Source organism: Myripristis murdjan, chromosome 14 (genome assembly GCF_902150065.1).
Source record: "Myripristis murdjan chromosome 14, fMyrMur1.1, whole genome shotgun sequence".
In the NCBI taxonomy this organism is placed as follows: Eukaryota; Metazoa; Chordata; class Actinopteri; order Holocentriformes; family Holocentridae; genus Myripristis; species Myripristis murdjan.
This window is the reverse complement of record NC_043993.1, coordinates 14499726-14518624: the sequence shown is the minus strand read 5'-3', so window position 1 is coordinate 14518624 and position 18899 is coordinate 14499726. Positions and strand designations below refer to the sequence as shown.

The window sequence follows — 18899 nt, the reverse complement described above, 5'->3', positions numbered from 1 at the left end:
CCACATTCTATGCTCATTTTCCAACTAAATGTAAACATACATACATGTTTGCTGCGACTGAGTGCAGTAAATCCACTACTGCTGAAAAGAGTTATACTCTATAAACAGTGGTGAAGTTTGACTGCCCTGATTTTGGCTCTTGAATGTCTCCACAACCTCCCTGTGCTATGAATGCATTTTTACCTCTATATTTAAAAATAATAATAATCATGATAAAAAAAATATAAAACACTGTAGTCCACATAGGATACACAAATCATGCAAACACTGAGTGAGTCTGTGAAATATCTGCTGTAGTGAGAACAGGCAATTTCATACCTGATAAAGGGGGCATGCTGTGGGCGGATGAAGACAAAGAGACACACTCCCACCAGCTGCTCTGATGCAAGCAGCACATACTTATGGTCTCGAGAGATGTTCTTTTGTAGCTCAGCTGCCCAGAGTTTCTGGTTCGTGGTGCTGAAAGGACAGCCGAGAGGTAAAACAGGTGAGAGTAGAAAAAAAAAGCCAACATGAAACAAAGTGAGTTGGATAGAAGGTGGTATAAACTTTTAAGATGTGTGGGCTTTCACTTTATTCCTCTTCAACACAACTGAACAAAACACATCTAGATGAAATACCATATAAGCATTATCTGAGCCTTGGCTGTGTGGCCTCCAATCATTGGTACTTTGGTCTGAAGTATGTGATTTTCAAATTCAGTCTCACCTTTTAAAACTGAGTTACACTGTTAAAAAAAGGTTTTGGGGTAATACATTTTTGACCTGTTTAATTGTGATTGTATTAAACCCGTTTTAGTGTTCCAATTCATGTCTGACACCTATATTGTCAAAGTACTTCATAACTTTTTAAAAAAGTGCTCTAGAAAAATAACTATGACTATTATTTGCATCAGCTTAAGAGCTGGCCTAATGAGGCACAGAAAAAAAACTGTGGTTCCTAGTTCCTGCACAGCCCAGAGGCAAAACACCTTTTGTTATTGCACAAATGGCTCTGGATGACAGTTACCTTCCAGGTGAAACACTAAGCCACATACCTGGCACTGACAATGTTGCCGGCATTCAGTTCAACCATTTCCTCAAAGCCAATGGCAAAGATATCTATTGGGTTGGCTTTGCTGTCTGTAGGGAGAAAAATGACAAAATGTCCACCAGAAGTGCCTGATCAATAATTAATGTTTTACATCAAGAGCATGTGAGTAGCATAATGATTTAGACCATCTTTTTTAACGTTTATGTATTCATCCAGGCTCTTTTTGAGTATCCCCAACCCCATGTGTACAAATGTAGATGAAGGAATAAATCCCAATTCTTCATTTACTTCATACAGTAACATACCTTGGAACTCAGGATGCCCCGCCTTCTTTGGAGCATCCAACAGCCAATCGTTGAGTGTTTGGTTGCGAAAGGCAATGCTGCGGAACTGTTTGCCTCCATTGACATTCCAGGTGCCGACACACACCCTAATCTGCTTGGGCCGTGTGTACTTATGGTAGTTTTGACACATTCCCAACAGCACTCTGGGAGATGCTACAGAGGAGAGGAGAGCAGAGTGAGTGTGTGCTTGCGCAAGCATGCATGTGGTTGTAGGGAGGAAGTGGGTGTGTGTGTGTGTGTGTGTGTGTGTGTGTGTGTGTGTGTGTGTGTGTGTGTGTGTGTGGTGGTGGTGGTGGTGGTGGTGGTGGGTGGGTGGGTGGCTGGGGGGGGGTATGTAGGGGTAGGGTAGGGTATGTAGAACCAATGAGAGAACATCCAAAAATGAAAAGGGAACACAACCAAAATGTCCTAAAAATCACAGGGCATGACACAAAAGACACATCAAAATGCTTGAATACCAATAATATACAAATCATCAGCCTTGGTAATGGTTCATTTCTGTATGAAATTTCCTTTCAAAGGCTTAGTGTAAGGCAATTACCATTTTGCACACTGCAGCCAATTTCATTGCATAATTCAGCATTCTTTTACTACTAATCACTGTTGTGGGAGCCTGATGGCACATGTCAGATATTGGACAAGAAGATTAAACCATTACCAAAATTGGCCTATAAATGAATGAAGTAATGAGTGGGACTACAATCACAAAGGAGAGGAGTACTGTGTGACATTGGATGAAGACAGTCATCCACTGGGGGCAGTCTGTCAGTTACTATACCTGATTGTAAGACAGGCTCAGTGACTAAGATTGTGGGCGAGAGCAGGGGGGAGAGAAGGGAGAGAAGGGCGGGTTAACCAGTGCTTTCACAGATAATGCTAGCAGAGCAGTCAGTCGGCATTAATCTGGCTGGGACAGAGAGCTGACGCATGGAGATTACACCTCCCACTTAACACGGAGGAGACAAACCCGTCTCTTCCACAGTGAAGCAACAGGCAACCTACTGGACAAGATCAGTGTAAATAACATCTCACAATCCTCTCCAGTTGTACCAGGAAGTAAGTGGTAATCTTAAAATAGACCTTGGTCCTCGACAAAAGAAAAGACGCATTCTCCTAATATGCACAAAAATAACAAACCGCTTACAGTTACAAAATACCTATTCTCCAAGACACCATATTATGCAATAACATACACTATTCACAAGTTTAATTGTGAATAAGTTAATTTATTGAGTCCTGCAAAAAACTACTGGTCCCATGTAATCAATGACACAAGCCAATACTACCCTGTGGTGTTACAGAATCGGTCCCTGCTGTAAGGAATTACCGTAAAGACTGGAAGTGGTGAGCAGTGCCCGAGCTTTGTCTGCCAGATCACTGTTGAGTGTGGAGCCCAGCCTTAGGATGTCTATAGCCTCCTGCTTGGAGCTATCAAAGAAGTTGTTCTGGATGGTCCTCGTCACAGAGCGAGCTCCATCTTTCAGCTTTCCCGCCTAAGAAGAAGGATAAGGTGAAAAAAATTACCTATACAGTCACTTGACATGAGCAAAAATGTCCTTACCTTCCCAATTCACCCATGGGAGAAAAGAAAAGGATCAAGACTCCATTTTTGTAATTAGACAGGAGACGGGTCTCTAGAATTGTACTGATTGGTGGGCTACACTGTGATATTTTGGATCGATTTCCACTCAAAATAGCAGAAGTTGACAAAGTACTTTATTAATTTTATATAATAATGACATAAGATTTTTCTTTATCTTTTCAAACGTGTGTTTTCTCTAGTGTCTTTCTAGATCATTGTAGAGAGATCTTCCACTTTCTCCTAGTAGCGTTCTTGATCAGGACAACCGGAGTCGAGGCGTGTGCATCAGTGGGACTCCTCAAGCAAAATAAAATCAGCCAAGTTTATCCAAGAAGAGCTCCCATTAATCCCATTCTGCATCAGCATCATTCAACCCACACACACGGAAATCAGCACCGCATCAGAAATAGACCAGTGGTTCACGATACGAACGGCATCGACTGGCTTGATAACTTACCACACAGGTAGAGAGGTCCAGAGGACAGCAGAAAGAGATAGCACACAAGAATTAAGAAGAGCACACAGTTTCTCACACACACAGAGGATAAACTGTTCATTCAGGGCTGTCAGTGTGTTGCATGCAACATTAACATTTATTTTTCTGTAAATGGAGAATTAATAGTTTAAGTGAATGTAATTCCTTGGTTCTGTTATTACATGGGACTTTAGCCTTCTGTCTCACAGTCTTGGCTTTAGTGGTGTTTCTGTTTCTGACTGTGAGGCCTAACAGATGAACCATGTCTGGTTTATCTGATGGGCTTCTGACATTTTCCCTTGAGGTTTGCAAGAGCCAGCATGCTTGACAAATGAGTCACAAGGTAAGTGACAGCAGGATGTGCTGAGAGATAGTAAGCTTTGCAGAATCTCACTCAGCTCAGACATTCCAAAACATAAGATAAGAACTTAAAAAATGTTTGTGGATGAGGCAAACTTTTGTTGTTGATATTATGTTTAAAGCAAACATTATAAATCAACGTAACAAAAACTTGCCTTGATCAAAGTATGTCTAAACTGAGCAGACTATACATTACATTCTTTTGAATTTATTTTACTATATTATGTATGTGTATGTGTGTGTGTGTGTGTTGCTACATTATACTTCTGGATTGAGACTTCTTTTTAAACAGTCACTGCTGTGCATCAAAACAAAAAACTGTTAAACAGTAAATTTGTCCCTAGGCGTGTGTTTGTGTTTTTGTTCAGTTGTGTACCTTGGCCTTGCCATCCAGGGCCCCAGTGCCAGCATAGATTTTGCTGACAGAGTCTCCGTTGACAGACCACATGGTCCTGAAAACCTCCTGGAACCTGGCCACCAGCTGCGGTTTCTCTGTTAGACCCATCTCCTCCAGCTGCTTTGGCAGCATCTAGAGAAAGTGAGAGGAGGGGTGGCATATAACCAATATCAGTAAGCTCAACAAATGAGTGTGTATTGCACAATTGTGTTAAAAGTGGTCAGCTGGTCTCACCTCAAGAGCAAAGAAGGCCTGGACACTGTTGGTTCTGTCCAGACAGTCCAGGCAGTTGGTCCTGATGGTCCCACTCTGAGTCCTGAAAAGACAAATGAGACAGACAATTTGAGGCAACCGCCCAGGTGACAAGTAGTACTCCTTCCTTCCTTGTGAGTGCATGTGTTTCTCACCTGGCAATGCCAGTCTCTCCAGAGTAGTAGAAGAAACCGCACTCTTCTGTGAATTTGCTGAGCTGGGGTTTGAGGACACTGTGGAGTTTATCTGCCTTGCCTCCCTTCACCATCTGATGGTAGTCAAAGTTCACCATTTTCACTGCAGTTGCATGCTCTGACGCCTTCAGATGACTCTGATTGACACAGAGAGGGAGAGGAGTCACTCCTAGGAATTTATAATAGGTGGAAGAGTGTTTTGTGTGCAAATCCCATATCTGACTATCTTTGCTAATCCTGATTGTACATAAGCATTTCCAATACTCTGCATGAATCACTGCCAACTACCTGCTTCAATTTAAAGGACATCCTTCTTCATAACCTGTCTTGGTGCACTGCACTGTGCACATATTAGCAGCTGTGCAAATTTAAAAAGATGGTTTGGTGTACTCAGCAGGGCAGAGGTTACAGAGTGGTTACAGAGACCATTAGAACAGTAGAACAGTTACATATTCAGCCCCATCCTTAGTCATGCGTACTGTCTAAATATGTCTGTAAGATGCTGAAACTCAAACTGCTGTCTCACTACAACTTGTTCTTGATAATAGCATAAATGACATAAATGAAGACATAAATGACCATGAATATGAAATTAAAACAGGTAATAATTATTCCTTTCACCTGAAATGCTTTGCTGAGCATATGTTCTCCTTCCTTACTCCCCAGCAGGTTGATGATAACCTGTTTGCCATACAGCCTCCTCAGAGCACTGAAGTGCCTGGAAAACATGTACATTCACTTGCTAAGCAACATGGAGGCCTTAAGTAAAATAATACTTCAGTCCTATGACAAAGCTGGCATTTGTTAATACCATGTTAAGTATTCACATGTAGTTCTTATGAAGCCAATGGACAGTAATGAATACATACATACATAGTGTTTTACTAATAAATTACACTGGCATTTAAGTTCACTGATTAATTCAACTGCATCACAGTGGCACATGCAATTTGATGAAATTTGATCCAGTTAACAGGCATGTCATTTGTGCAACCAAAAACCTAATTTTTCAACGCAGGCGCCGACATTAAAGTTTGTTACTCTACTGAATGAGCTAAAGACAGTGCAGCTACCATAGAAACTTATAAAGTACTTTATCTCTGTTAAGGGTGTAAAACCAAACCATGAAAAAACAAACCTTTCAATATTATGTAAATCCGAACTGTAAAAAAACAAACTTTTCAATACACAATAAACCCCACAAAGTTCTCAGCAGTGATGGTTAGACTTCCAGGGCGACTAAGAGTTACGTGACGATAAGTGTTCATTATATTTTGATCTGGGAGAGGCACACTGCCAATTTCATATTTGTTATCTCAAAAAATCTGCAAAGACAAAATACAGAAAATGATCATGTTTCTTTTCCCTAATGGATAAAATAAACTGAACCGAAACAGAACCAAAAACCGCAATACAAACAAGACTGTGGGTTTGCTGAATCGTTATACCCCTAATGTCTGTATCCTGCAGAGGCCTTATTTGAAATTTTTAGGACTGACAAACCAATTTATACTAGCTGCTGAACACAGTTAAAAAATGACTTGTTTATTATTTTCATCACACCCTGCCTTAATACACTGTTTTCAAGTATTCAAATGTAGTTCAACTTATGACAGAGCCCAATAAACACATTTATTTCTTGGGACCATTGACGCAAACTGACTTAGATATTTAAACAGCACTGCAGGAAGCAGGGAAACATAACACAAGGGAGCAAAAATGGTGGGACTGATGGAGAACATGTGAGACAAGTGTTCAGTTCAGCACTGGTGACTCATCACAGCATGGTTCTCTCCCTTCTCTCCTAACATGCTACTAGAGCAACAAAGCAGCAGATTAAGATGTAAGAAAGGTCTGGGCTTATGCTATGACAGCTGTATGCAAGCATCTGCTAAACCAGCTTGATGAATATGCATGAGGTCTCCTAGGTTCATCAAAATGTCTAATGGCATCATCTTAGTAAATACAGTACTAGATCTGTACATAAATGTTTCCTTGCTTTAAAAACTATGTGGTTTGAACAAAGCTCAGCAGCACTGCACTGCTACAGTCATAGAAGAATAAAGGCACGGAGCACTCCAGACATGACTATGCATCTAATTAGATTTGGCAATGTGTAAGATATGCACAGCCAACCTCACCATTATACAGAGTGGTTTCCAGATTTTGCTGCCAGTTAAGTCAAGCTGATTGGATCATGAAAGACCCAATCAGTAATTGCAGTATACCTATTTTTCCGTTGGCTTTCACAGTAAAAGTGCGGAGGACACATTCACGAAAAGGTATAATATTCATTTTCACAGACTGATTGGAGAATGATTTTCTGAATGTTTAATGACTGGATTTTAATATTGCCAAAGTCAATCTAGTGTGGGCGCTTATTTGAGCAAACTGTAGCTGCAAAGGACTCTGCACACAATATAAAATATAGGCTATGGAGGGGGACAGTAAATTTTGGGTTACTGATGTATCCTCGCTGTTCCCTACAATAAACAAGCTTCCAAGGACACACTTCAATGAGCATCTTCTCCCTGGAAGGAGTCTGCGCAGGATTTACTCAAGTCTGGTTTGGGCGGTGACTACATGGGGACGTGGCATCCTGGTGTTTCCTCTGCTCCTCAGGGAGTTGGAAGCCAGCCAATGCAGCTGGAAACTGACACAGACACACACGCGCGCGTGCTTGCACACACACACACACACACACCTGCCAACTGCACACACAATCTAAATTACCTTTCAAATGCCGGTGCATTTGCCTCAAAGCCCCTGGAGAGTTTGACACGATGAGAGCCAACCTGCAGGGAGGAGAGAAAAGACAAAGAGACACAAGTCAGGGTACCATCCTTTATTAATGAGCTCATCCCTCAAAGGAAATTCGAGCAAATACATGTTGCTGGGGGCCAAAAAACCTGAGGGCAAAGAATGGATTTGGGATATCAATGTTGGACAATATCTGAACAGTGGAAAGAGACTTTCATAATGGTAACAGAAAATGACATAAAAAAGCAAGACACAGGGGCAGCAAGGGGAAATTTGGTCATGTAGAAACAAAGAAAGTGAGCAACAGAGAAACTGTGTTTCCCTATCTGTCATCTCTCCATTTCTCACTGAGATCCTTCTTTAAACTTTTATTTGGTCTTTTCCATGTCCTCTACGCCACTACTGCTCTCCAATTTCTCTCACTTTTTGAACAAACTGGTGTCGAGTGAGTCATCAAACAGACCAAGCCTTTTATGAGTGAAGTAGGGCTGTGACAACGAACTTCGAAATTCGATATTAATTCGAACTGGAGGGAGGGATATAACGTTCGATTGCTGAAATTCACGTTCGAATGTGTGTGTGTGTGTGTGTGTGTGTGTGTGTGTGTCTTTGTTTACGTTGCGTAACGACGCAAATCAACGTTACGCGTGATCGTGCGCGGGATAAAAAAGTGTGGGCATGCATCAGTGCAGCGCGCACCTGTAGGAAGTTTACAGCATGGCTGAAAACAATGCAGCAGCAGAACCGAGGGCTGTACTACGAAGGAGGCTCAATATAGCCAGGCTTTGTGTTCACTATCAGGCTGAACAAAACCTAAAGCTCCAGTCAAAGTTAAGTGGTATCACGACGGCGGTTCTCATCAAGGTTTGTTAAGTCCGGCTGTCAGCTTTGTGCTCTGTGCGCGTTCACAGAAAAGGGGGCGTTTTGGCGTCATATGATTCTACTTCCGCGAAAAATGGACCGTTCACGGGCTGCAGATTTCACGCAAGAGGAGCAGCTTGTCCTCATGGAAAGCTATGAAAATTTCAAAAATAAAATTAATGCTAAGAGCAACACTGTGGCCGCAAATAAGACGAGAGAGGAGAGCTGGCGATTAATTTCAAAGGAAGCACAAAGGGGGATTCTGTCACTGTTATAGCCATTTTAAATAATTGCTGCAATATTCATTCAGTATTATGAATTTTAGTTTAGAAATATGTAACTTCAGTAGCTTTATGGGAGTGTTGCCTAGGAATTGGAGCTAAAGCCTGAGGTTAAGTCAGGTGACTGAAGGTGTGTGTGGGTGAGTCTAGCAGTGTCGGACGGAGCAGGCGGTGGTTACCATGGTTACATGACAATTTTGACCACTATTTACGCTGCTTAGAGCTACTCGTCAGTAGTTTCAGATAATTGTTCGTTACATTTGAAGTTTAACTTGAATTATGGAGCCATTTCAGTTGATGTTTGTTGGCTCCTTTTTTGTTAAATCTTTTTTTCTAAATAGGAATAAGTGGCGTTTGGAGTGCGTTTGAATCACCACGGGCTGCTCCCGTCCAATCATCATGCCGTGACAGTCACCGTTATAATATAAGGGGTTTCCTTTTAAAAAAAAAAAGTAGCCTACTATAACAAAGTCTGTGATACAACGGACTATTTCTAACAAACGTGAAGTCTGTGCACCACTAATAGTATACCTGCATTGTGCATATGTGTTACCAAACACCGGACAAAAATTACTTTTCGTGATTTCACCTGGGTGAGATAGCGCCGCTTTTATATCCGGGGTTAAACTTAACTCATAACCTGGTCGGGACCAGGTTATGAGTTAAGCATAAGTTACCATGGTGATCTAGCCGGGTTAAAAGAGAGCCACCTTCGTGATACAGGAAAGCCTGGCTTTAGACTCAACATACCTCGCTAACCCACTGAACCTGCTTCGTAGTACACCCCTCCGGTCCCGGAGACTGAAATCACAGCTAAGTAACACAGCTAACCCTAACCCTATTCTAGACATTCCTAAGAAATTTCATATTGAGTGAGAGTTGAAGTGCATTAGTTATCTTGCGTGCTTATTAAAATAGGATCGTAAATACATCCAGATTATCATTATTAATGTTGTGCCTTTCAGAAGGAAAGCGCTTGTTAATATGGTTGAAACGCCCTCTGGCGGACAGACCGTAAATGACACCCATATTGTACATATCAATAGGCTAAACAATAGACTAAAATTGACCCTAAAAATTCGAACATAATTCGATATTTGACATTATAGGGCAATCGAAATTCGAAATTTATTTTGGAGGAAAGTCACAGCCCTAGAGTGAAGGCAGACAAGCACAGTCATGGCCACACCTTTATTGGCTTGGTGGGACACTTCTAAAACAACAGCATTTATGTCTGTTGCGCAGCCATCTACTCACTCTGCAATGCAAGTCCCTGCTTGTGCCTCACCGATCGCTGCTTTTGGACACAAATCCTTAAAACCTTTATTCATTTCTCTTTGCTTGTCTAGACCCCTCTCTTCTTGTCTAAATTGGCCTATCTTCAGCTTAAAGAAATTAAATGTAAGTTTTTTCTTTCTGTCCCCCCGCATTCCAGTGCACACTCATCCATCTACTGTCACTAAATTCAGATGTGTCTCAAGCGGCATCCATCCATTCTTGGTCTAACCCCGTCACACATCATCAGCACTGTCTTTTCTCTGGGGATGTTACTGCATGCACCTAAACTGTCTCCTCAGTCCTCTAGACTAGGGAGTAAGCCTGTCTTTCTCCCCTTCTCTCGCATTATCAATTGATCTTTCCGTTTGATTTGCATTCATTTGCTTGAATGTTTATATCCGGCTATTTCAGCTGGGCCTATGCTTGGGAATGATAGATATTTGGCTTCATACTGCTGCCATTTTGTCACTACTTCCACTGTACCCTTGTGTAGGTCTGTGCTATGCATATTTAATAACTTCCTGAGCCAGAACCTGAGAGCACTCAGGTTACAGCCATTCTTCTTAGTCCCAATCCTCCTCAGGTTCTATACTAACTTAGTGACTGAATTTCAGACTACAGATATCTAGCTTAACCGCTAGAGCTTCACTAACCAAGTGACCTATTTTCTCTTCATCAATTTAACTTATTTGATCTTTTCTATACAATTACAAGCATTTATGTGGAAAATGAATTATAACTTGCATGTTTCATGCCTTTTCTATTTTTGCTTTATATCTTTACTGAAATGTTTTATGACACAATGTGATAAGTACTAGTCCTAGACTAATCCACAGCCACTTCTAATGAATACTAACAGCAGCCTACTCCATAAATCCCCTTCTTGGGGTAAGAGAGAGACTATCCATATCCCTATCCATATCTGTTCAAGAGTGATATCCTGTTCAAGAATGAAATAAAGAGTAAGGGAAGGATAAAGTAAGCCTACAAAGAAACTAGTAATCAAGGGGACTAAGGGCTAAAAGAGCTTTTGAAAAGTGGGAGGACTACAGTTCTGTCTGAAAACAACCCCAACCCCACCACCCTGTGTTTAGAATTGTGGACTGAATAGGTGAGTAATATGGTCATGGCTCCATATGACTTTTTAATGAATTCAACCACTCTGACTACCATATTATCCATCTACACCTATCCAGCTGCCAGTGAACCCCAGGGGTCCAAGTGAAACGGAAGGGGTTAGGGGATGTTTTCGGACCAGGCTCTCACCTGACCAAGGAAGTCTGAGAGCTGAGGAAAACAAAGAAAAGGCCCTTTACCAAATACTACGTCTATCATCAACCTTCCCCGCATCAGATCTGTTCCAGTAGTCTGTGCAATGTCAGGACAAGGGTAGGGAAAACCCAACAACTGGGTCTACAGGGCACTGGGGATGGGTGGTCCTAGGTCCTGCTTTAATCTCTAAAACTGCATTTCATGAAGATGTAGGTGGGACAGAGGTGGAGACCACCTTGAGGATTAGTGATCACACAAGATCCTTGACATTGACCCCTGTCCTTCGGCACTGCACAGAGTGACCTCTTTCCGCAATATGAAGGAGCCAGCACCAGCAGAGCCACAGAGCAACAAAAAAGAAGACTAATTAAAAAAAAAAAACATATACTGTATATATGTATGTTGTTATACCAGGTGGGGGTTCTCATCCATTCCATTAGGGTGGCGATTCTCATTCAGGTGCAACAAAACACCCTTAAGGGATTTTTTCTGAACACAGCACGAACAAAATGAGTTAAGACCAGGCTAAGGATGTGACAACCAATTGTGGTAAATATGAGGAGGCTCCCACAAACCACTCACACACTCTAACAGACACAATTGCCAAACATATTTTAGTAAATTGCTTTGTTCTTCTTTTGTAAGACCTACACATAGGCTACGCCAAATATTTAAGTACAAACACTTGCATGTGTAATCAATCTGAAAATGAAGGAGCCTCCTCTACAACTGCAGCATAAACAGAGCAGTGGTTCATACTAAAGATAGATCAGGGTAGGTTTATGATTTTTATACAATATGGCATGACATTTTAAATATTAATATTTACTATGCAAGGCAGGTTGTATAACAGATAATTGATTTTCATTACCTGGATACCTGGCTGTTCCCAGAACAAAGGAATGGACCCACGGATCTGTATGAAGGATGACACTTTATCGTCCAAGAAAATAACCTGTTCCAAGAAAAACAATGTTTGGTTTGGTTTAACTGCACAGTGATAAAACATAGAGGTTACAAGATAAAATACCAAGGTAATGAAGTGGTAAAACATGTAAAAGGAGAAGAAATTACTTATTTCTGCTGGCTAAAAAGGGGCTTATAAAAACATATAACCTCCAAGCAACCAAACAATCATTAACTCAATATGCAAAGACAGCAGTGAACTGAATGCCAGAATATAACTCACAACAGAACACAACCGAGTGACAATGAGAGAACACATGGATAACATGGCAATGGAAATAAATTAAACCAGTCCTGACAGACAAAATAAAATGACAAGGGATTTACAGAAAGTTAATCCCTCTGTAACCTTATAATGCAGACTAGGCAATGACTTAACTCTGTGCAGCAGGTACTGGACTTAAAACAACAGAGATGAGTAATGCAGTTCTTAAGAATCCCTGAGGCTTCCTTAGGAAAGGCGTGGCATGATGTGTTAAAGACAGTGAGTGAGTGTGTGAGTGAGCGTGTGTTTGTGTGTGTGTGTGTGTGTGTGTGTGTGTGCGTGAGAGAGAGAAAGGGAGGCTGTGTCAGGACATTGAGGAAATGGGAATGAGAAATCATAGCGACAAGCAGTGTGTCATACACACATGGACTGCATTTCTTTGTGCTGCACTGACAGTCCATGATAACATCACCAATAGCTGCTAAACTAGCTTGATGTTTGTTTTCTGAGAGAAAAAGGATCTCTAAAAGGGACAATGACAACTGTGATTCTACAAAAGGAACAAGTAACCCTAGGAGTAACATTTTTTTCTGAAAATGTGCAAACCAAGCAAAGCAAAAAGAGCCAATTACAATGTCCTGTGGTCTAATGCTGTTTTCCACCCTACCAAGAATAAAATCCATAACACTGAATTCTTACGCTATATTAACACACAATATTGGTTATCAGGAGTGTCAGTGCAAAAATATTAGGCCTACCAGTGGTATCAATCTTGAAATGTTTTTCACCACCTGGCTATATCAGGTTTGCTCATCAAAGGTCAATAGCTAACTGGTGTTTGAACAGACTCTATGAACCAGAGTCATGTGATTCTATATAGGCAAATGACAAGACAAATGAAATGGGCTTAAGCCTGTCAGTGTGTTTTACAATACTTTCATTGTTGTGAAGACTGTTGTCCCTGTTTTGACTGGCATCTGAGAAAAGGACTGCCATGCAGGGAGCAGACAACCTACAAATTTAAGCAACATTGCAAACTCAGCGAAAGATCATAACAATTGATTTACCTGTTCAGTCTCCACAAAGTTGGCCACCTGTCCATCGTCATTGGTTCCTCGGACGTTGAATCGTGTCCCAGCTCGCTCTGAGCTGAGGCGAGAGATGATGCAGGCTTTGGCCTGTTTATGTCCCGCATAGATGGTCCTAACCTCCACACCTCCACACATCAACCTCAACAGCCAGTCATCACAGTTCACCCCATAGTGCTTCAGGTGCAGGTGAAGTGACTGGTTCCTGTTGTTTTGTGGAGACAAAGCAGTTATAACGACAGACAAAACAGACAATATGCACATGTTCACACTGTACTTACACCAGACCTGCCAAACCTAATGAACAAACATAACTACACACATATGCATAACATGACATCCATTGAACATTTTGGATAATTCCCCCAATTACCAACTACATACTGATGACAGTGCATTACCCATATACCCAACTGGGTGCAGACTGGCTGACAAACAGCTTAAAGTCTGCAGACATTCCTTTGAATTTGTTTGACAACCGTGTGTCTGAAAACCTTGGCAATATGATGCTTTGAAACAATATCACTGATATGACGGTGTATCACCCACACACCTGATCATATGCAAATTGGTTGGTACAGCATATGGCTTAAATAAAAGTTACTTTGGAAAAAAAATACTATTGAAGGAAAAACATGAAATATGTTGTGAAATACTACAGCATACAAGAAGGCACACTTGATCTATGTACCTTTTCAACTTGTTGGCTAGTATTTTTACATGCCAAAATATTCAACTATTTAACAACACTTCAAAATTGCATATGACTCACTAACAAGCAAGTTAATATTAGGAGGGTTCAGTTAAAGTCCATGGAATAAAAATTAAGCCAGCTAGCTAGCTAGATAACGATAATAATGAACTCAACACACTTCATCCATTTACCTTATGAAGTGCATCAATATTAGATGCGGGGGGTAGTGACAGGGACTGCTGACCTTAAGGGCAGAAGCATATTCAGGGCGCAGACCTAAGCCTATCATATCAAAGTGATTGAGTTCAAGACCAAGAGATTACAAAATAATGATTGACTCAAACACTTAGTCAACCCAGATTAATATCTTGATTGGTTCTTTTCATTTTGATAAGTGATATTAAGTAATAATTTAAATAAATAAATAACAAAAACTGCTGCTTGTAAATCTCGTACAAGCACACTTCCATGTAAACTTGTGGAGCTGCTACGCAAAATGAGTCCCACTTAGGCGGTTTGCTGACACACATAAATAATACATAATGTAACTTTAACTATGAACACAACTCCGAAATCCTCTTGTTGCATACAGAGGGAACTACATGGTATGTCCACAAATGTGCTGTAGCACTGTGCACAATCTGGACTCAATCTTTATTTATTTATTTATGAGACTTAATTCTAAAGCCAGTCAAAAAAGCCTAATGCCTATCACCCACCAAGGCATGTGACCAAATCAGAGCAGGCTGAAACTTTGCTTAATATTTCACTCACGTGCACACACTCCGCACTCTCCTGGCTCGAAGCCTGTCCTAACTCGGATTATCTGTGTTTCATATCAATTGCTTAATTTAGGTTGTAATAATATTCTATTTTTGATAATGACATTTGTCTAGTTAGTGACATACGGGCTATAGATTTTGTGTGGCTGTATCAACTATGAGCCTTCCTTGTGCATGTGTGCAAGAACTTGTGATGAGATATTGAACCCATCTGCAGAGAAAACAGCAAGGCATGACTGTGTGTTTCATTATACTGACTCAGCAAAAAGATTACTGCCAAACTGGGAAAAATCGTGCAGACTGCACACTCATAACTACAGAGAGAGAGCAAAAAAAAAAAAAAAGAATCAACGATAATGCACATCACTCACTCCACACTGGTCCTCATTTTTTACCTTCATTTTTTTTGGAGCATTTTTATTGAGCATTTGAGCTAGCTGCCAAATTAAATGATTAATTAATGTTGGCTGCTTATGTGTGATTTTAATGTCAGCATACAGTAAATTAAATCTAGTGTGGAGAAGAAAGGCATTCTGGGTTGAGTGGAGCAGAGCAGGACCTTATGAAATGCATCTGCCTCAGGTGAAATTATGTCAGCTCCCCTCCCACTCTGCTTTACTCCCAAGCCTTGCCACCCACGTGTAACCCTGGACCAAACAACATGTCATGCTCTTACCAGAAGAAGCGGTTATCTGTGGTGTCTTCTAGGATCCTACGATGTGCATTCAGACTCAAGTCCATGCTGACCCCAGTGGCAGACCATGCAAAGTAGAAGTGTCCAGAGTTCAGGACCTTTCGCACTTCAGCAATCCGGTCCTCGTCTCCGGGGTCATTCTTCAGAGATACAAAGTCTGTCTGTGTGACCCTGAAAACCTCAGAATCCTGGACTTTTCCCACAGAGCTACATCCTGTCACAACCACAAGGCTGTGGAGCATGGAGTCACCTGCAAGGGAGAAAGAGAGTGAGAATTTGGAAGGGAGGTGGAGTAGAGAGGAGAAAATGGAGACATGTGAGAGAGAAAAAATGTCAGTCAAGTGAAGGGAATAGGAAATTGGCGAAATGGTATGAAGGGGGATCAAAAGTAAAGAGAAAAAAGGGGGTAGCTGATCAATGGAAAATCATGGAATACTTGGGGAAAATATCCCAGAAAAGCACAACGAATGGTTAATAACACTTTGCTGCTATTCCTTTTGTTGGAAACCACTGGCCAGCCAAATCTCAGTCATCGCACAGACTGAGCTTTAATCTTTTGCACGGCTTTTTCCTTGTTGTGATAACAGAGCCTTCAAGGTCAAGTAGAGGACAGGAGAAAGCAGCTTACAAGTAAGCAGCAACAGAGCCACAAATCAGAGAGCATTCATTCATGAACACGAGGGTCAGAATCTGGGCTTTTTTCTATGGCACCTCTTGGGAATTTGTGCTCTGAGGTGCATTGCAGATGAACAATATGCTATAGCTTACCCAGGTTTAGGCGTAGGACCCCCAGAATTCCATAAGCATCAACAATCTTAGTGTATGTATTTTTGATGGCCTCCTTCTCTGCTGCCGCTGCAGGTGGAAAAGAATTACAAAAACAAACAAAACACAATACTGAGTAAGGAAAATCATCTTCATCCATAGATCTTGGCATTAATTCAGGTTGTGATTTAATCATAACATAGACATATGGCTATCAATTAACATCAGTCAGGGATATGCCGCCATTTTAATGGTATTTCCAATGCAGCACTCATAATATTTGTGGTTAGGGTTCAAAAAGTATCTATAGCAGTATTCACTTAAGTATTCACAACAGTGTAATTCATCAGAGTGCCTTACACAGAACAGCAACAGCCCCTGATTCAAACATGAGGCATTCATCCCTGCTCCTCGTTTCCACGATGACACTGTAGGGGGGCGGGTCCAGTTTGTGGTAAATGCGATATCCCTTGCTGAAGGCCATTGTTGATCCAAGGTGAAAGAACCTGTGTGACTACCTGAAAACCAAAGATAATGAATGAGAGGTGATTACACAAAAAAGGCACTACAAATTTCACAGACAACAATCTGCAGGTTTCAACCTACGACTAAAGTTCAGCACCATTACTAGGCAAAATCTAAATGATCAGACTCCAATTCAGGTCTGGACCCAGCAATGGTTCCAACCAGACCGCATAACAGCTCACAATTTTTTTTTTTTTTACAGTGTTGTGGTTTGTGGCGACTGCATATCTGTGTCTTGTCCAATTCTCTGTGTTATTTAAATAACTCAACCACCTTGACCAATCAAAGACTCCTCAGCAGGTAGCACTTGTATTTAGTGTCAGAGAGAAGCAAATGTAGGAGATAAAGAAAAAGGAAAATGCCAGAGAAGTGTTAAAGATAAATTCATATTTGTTGAAAATAATCACTGCTGTGCTTTTGTCATGCCTAATGTTCCCACAGTTTTGCATCAGGTGCTTTATGTTACTGACAGATTACAGATAAACACCCAGGATAAAGACCAAAGAGTATTATTTTATTTTCATTTCTATTTTTAAGGGAGACTCATCTTGATACTTGTATTTGTGAGTAGACCTACTTATTTTGAATTGTACATAATTACACTTTATAGTTCTATACATACAACTACATGCACATCCCTATAGGCCTACAAATCACAATAAAAGTTAGATGTTAATGGCTTGGCCCTATGTTGAGGAGGAACTTCATGTAACTGGACCTCCTAAGATTGTAACTGAATACTCCTGATCTATTCAAAACAATACCAATACCAGACAGAAGTTCTGTGTGAGAGACCACTGGGTGTAGCTAATAATGGATGCTGCTCTTTAAGCATTTTCCAATTAGTGCATCAGATAGCCTGTTGGCTACCCATATGAAGGAGTGGCCTAGGATCTGACCCTACTGAGCTTGTCTGTTGGCTATTATACATATATTTGCCAAATAACGTATAGAATATATACACAATGTACTTACCCCAAACTCCTGTAACTATTAAAAATAAGTACAATTAAAATCCCTTCTACTTGAGCGTATCAGTACATTTATGATGATGTTTTGATACTCTTATGTTCTGTTCCCTGTTCATAAACGACGTCAGCAATATTAGGCAACCCAAATTACATTATGCATACTCCTGACGACAGAAGATTTCTTGCAACATTGAAACGGGAGTGTCTTTGAGGCGAGCGAGGCTGAGACGAACTGACGACTACACTGTTGTTCCTAAATATGATCATATCATAATGTTTCCAATGCTCGTCCAGTAACCAGCTCTTTGAATTCTGATATATAACGTTAACAGTAAGGAAGAAGAGCTGGGTTGGCTAACATAGCTGCCACGGATTATTACAGTGACAGACCAGAGAGTCGCACAGCTGTCTAACAGGCTAATTAAAATTTAAAGAGGAATTCAGTTTTGCAGGTGGAGATTGTGAACAGCAGCGCAGCAGAGCTTTGCACGTTAGGCCAGGGGACTGGAATATCATCCATCCTGACACAGGCAGTCACGACTTCCAGCAGCAACAGTAGTAGACAAGGCTCGGGCTAACGCACCGGGACGGCTCGTTTAACGCTGGCTTCTGTGTGAACGTGGGCGACAAAACACGACTAAACGACTAGAATCAAAAAATAAACCAAAAACAGCTCTCCGACAAACCTGTGTAGCGGGCAACGCTGGCTGGCTAATCAGTCAGATAGCTTAGCAGGCTAATATTCGCTAGCTTATTTTGATGGTGCAGCTAGCTACGATCAAGCAGCTCAACGTCCGGGTTGTTAAGCTGTCATCCACTGACACAAGAAGCTGAGCAAGCAAACCGACTCAAACCAATAAAACTTGGGTAAATTTTATTTTTAGTTTAATTTGAAAATGATGAGCTTTACATTAACCATCACAGAAGAAGGACATTTGATATCGCCTTACCGATTCCCCCCGCCGGGTTCCTCAGACGGCTCCTGAGTGTCACAACAAAATCCCTCCCGTTGTATTGACAAATGGTACATTCCGACGCAAACCACTCTTTTTTCCGTTACCGTAATACCGAAAATGAGGGCACCGTGTTTTTTTTAATACGGCAACCCAAGCATTGTTCTG

At 41.1% G+C, this 18899-nt stretch overlaps 1 protein-coding gene across 2 annotated transcripts in view; it reads right to left on the bottom strand.

The window, feature by feature from the left end:
* synj1 (synaptojanin 1) overlaps positions 1-18825 on the bottom strand; it is a 33213-nt gene extending 14388 nt beyond the window's left edge. Inside the window, exons 1-17 of one of the 2 annotated variants that reach the window (XM_030069040.1) lie at positions 18729-18825; positions 16643-16800; positions 16286-16372; positions 15500-15767; positions 13327-13552; positions 11960-12043; positions 11500-11577; positions 7370-7431; positions 5258-5354; positions 4598-4773; positions 4425-4506; positions 4170-4322; positions 2704-2869; positions 2155-2178; positions 1338-1529; positions 1037-1121; positions 319-459 (exon numbers count right to left, since the gene is read on the bottom strand). In XM_030069040.1, the coding sequence (XP_029924900.1) occupies positions 319-459; positions 1037-1121; positions 1338-1529; positions 2155-2178; positions 2704-2869; positions 4170-4322; positions 4425-4506; positions 4598-4773; positions 5258-5354; positions 7370-7431; positions 11500-11577; positions 11960-12043; positions 13327-13552; positions 15500-15767; positions 16286-16372; positions 16643-16766 (2045 nt within the window). In that variant the 5' untranslated portion in view covers positions 16767-16800; positions 18729-18825. The remainder of the gene's footprint in view (positions 1-318; positions 460-1036; positions 1122-1337; positions 1530-2154; positions 2179-2703; positions 2870-4169; positions 4323-4424; positions 4507-4597; positions 4774-5257; positions 5355-7369; positions 7432-11499; positions 11578-11959; positions 12044-13326; positions 13553-15499; positions 15768-16285; positions 16373-16642; positions 16801-18728) is intronic. The other variant, XM_030069041.1, reaches the window with a different exon arrangement.
* Positions 18826-18899: the final 74 nt, after the last annotated feature.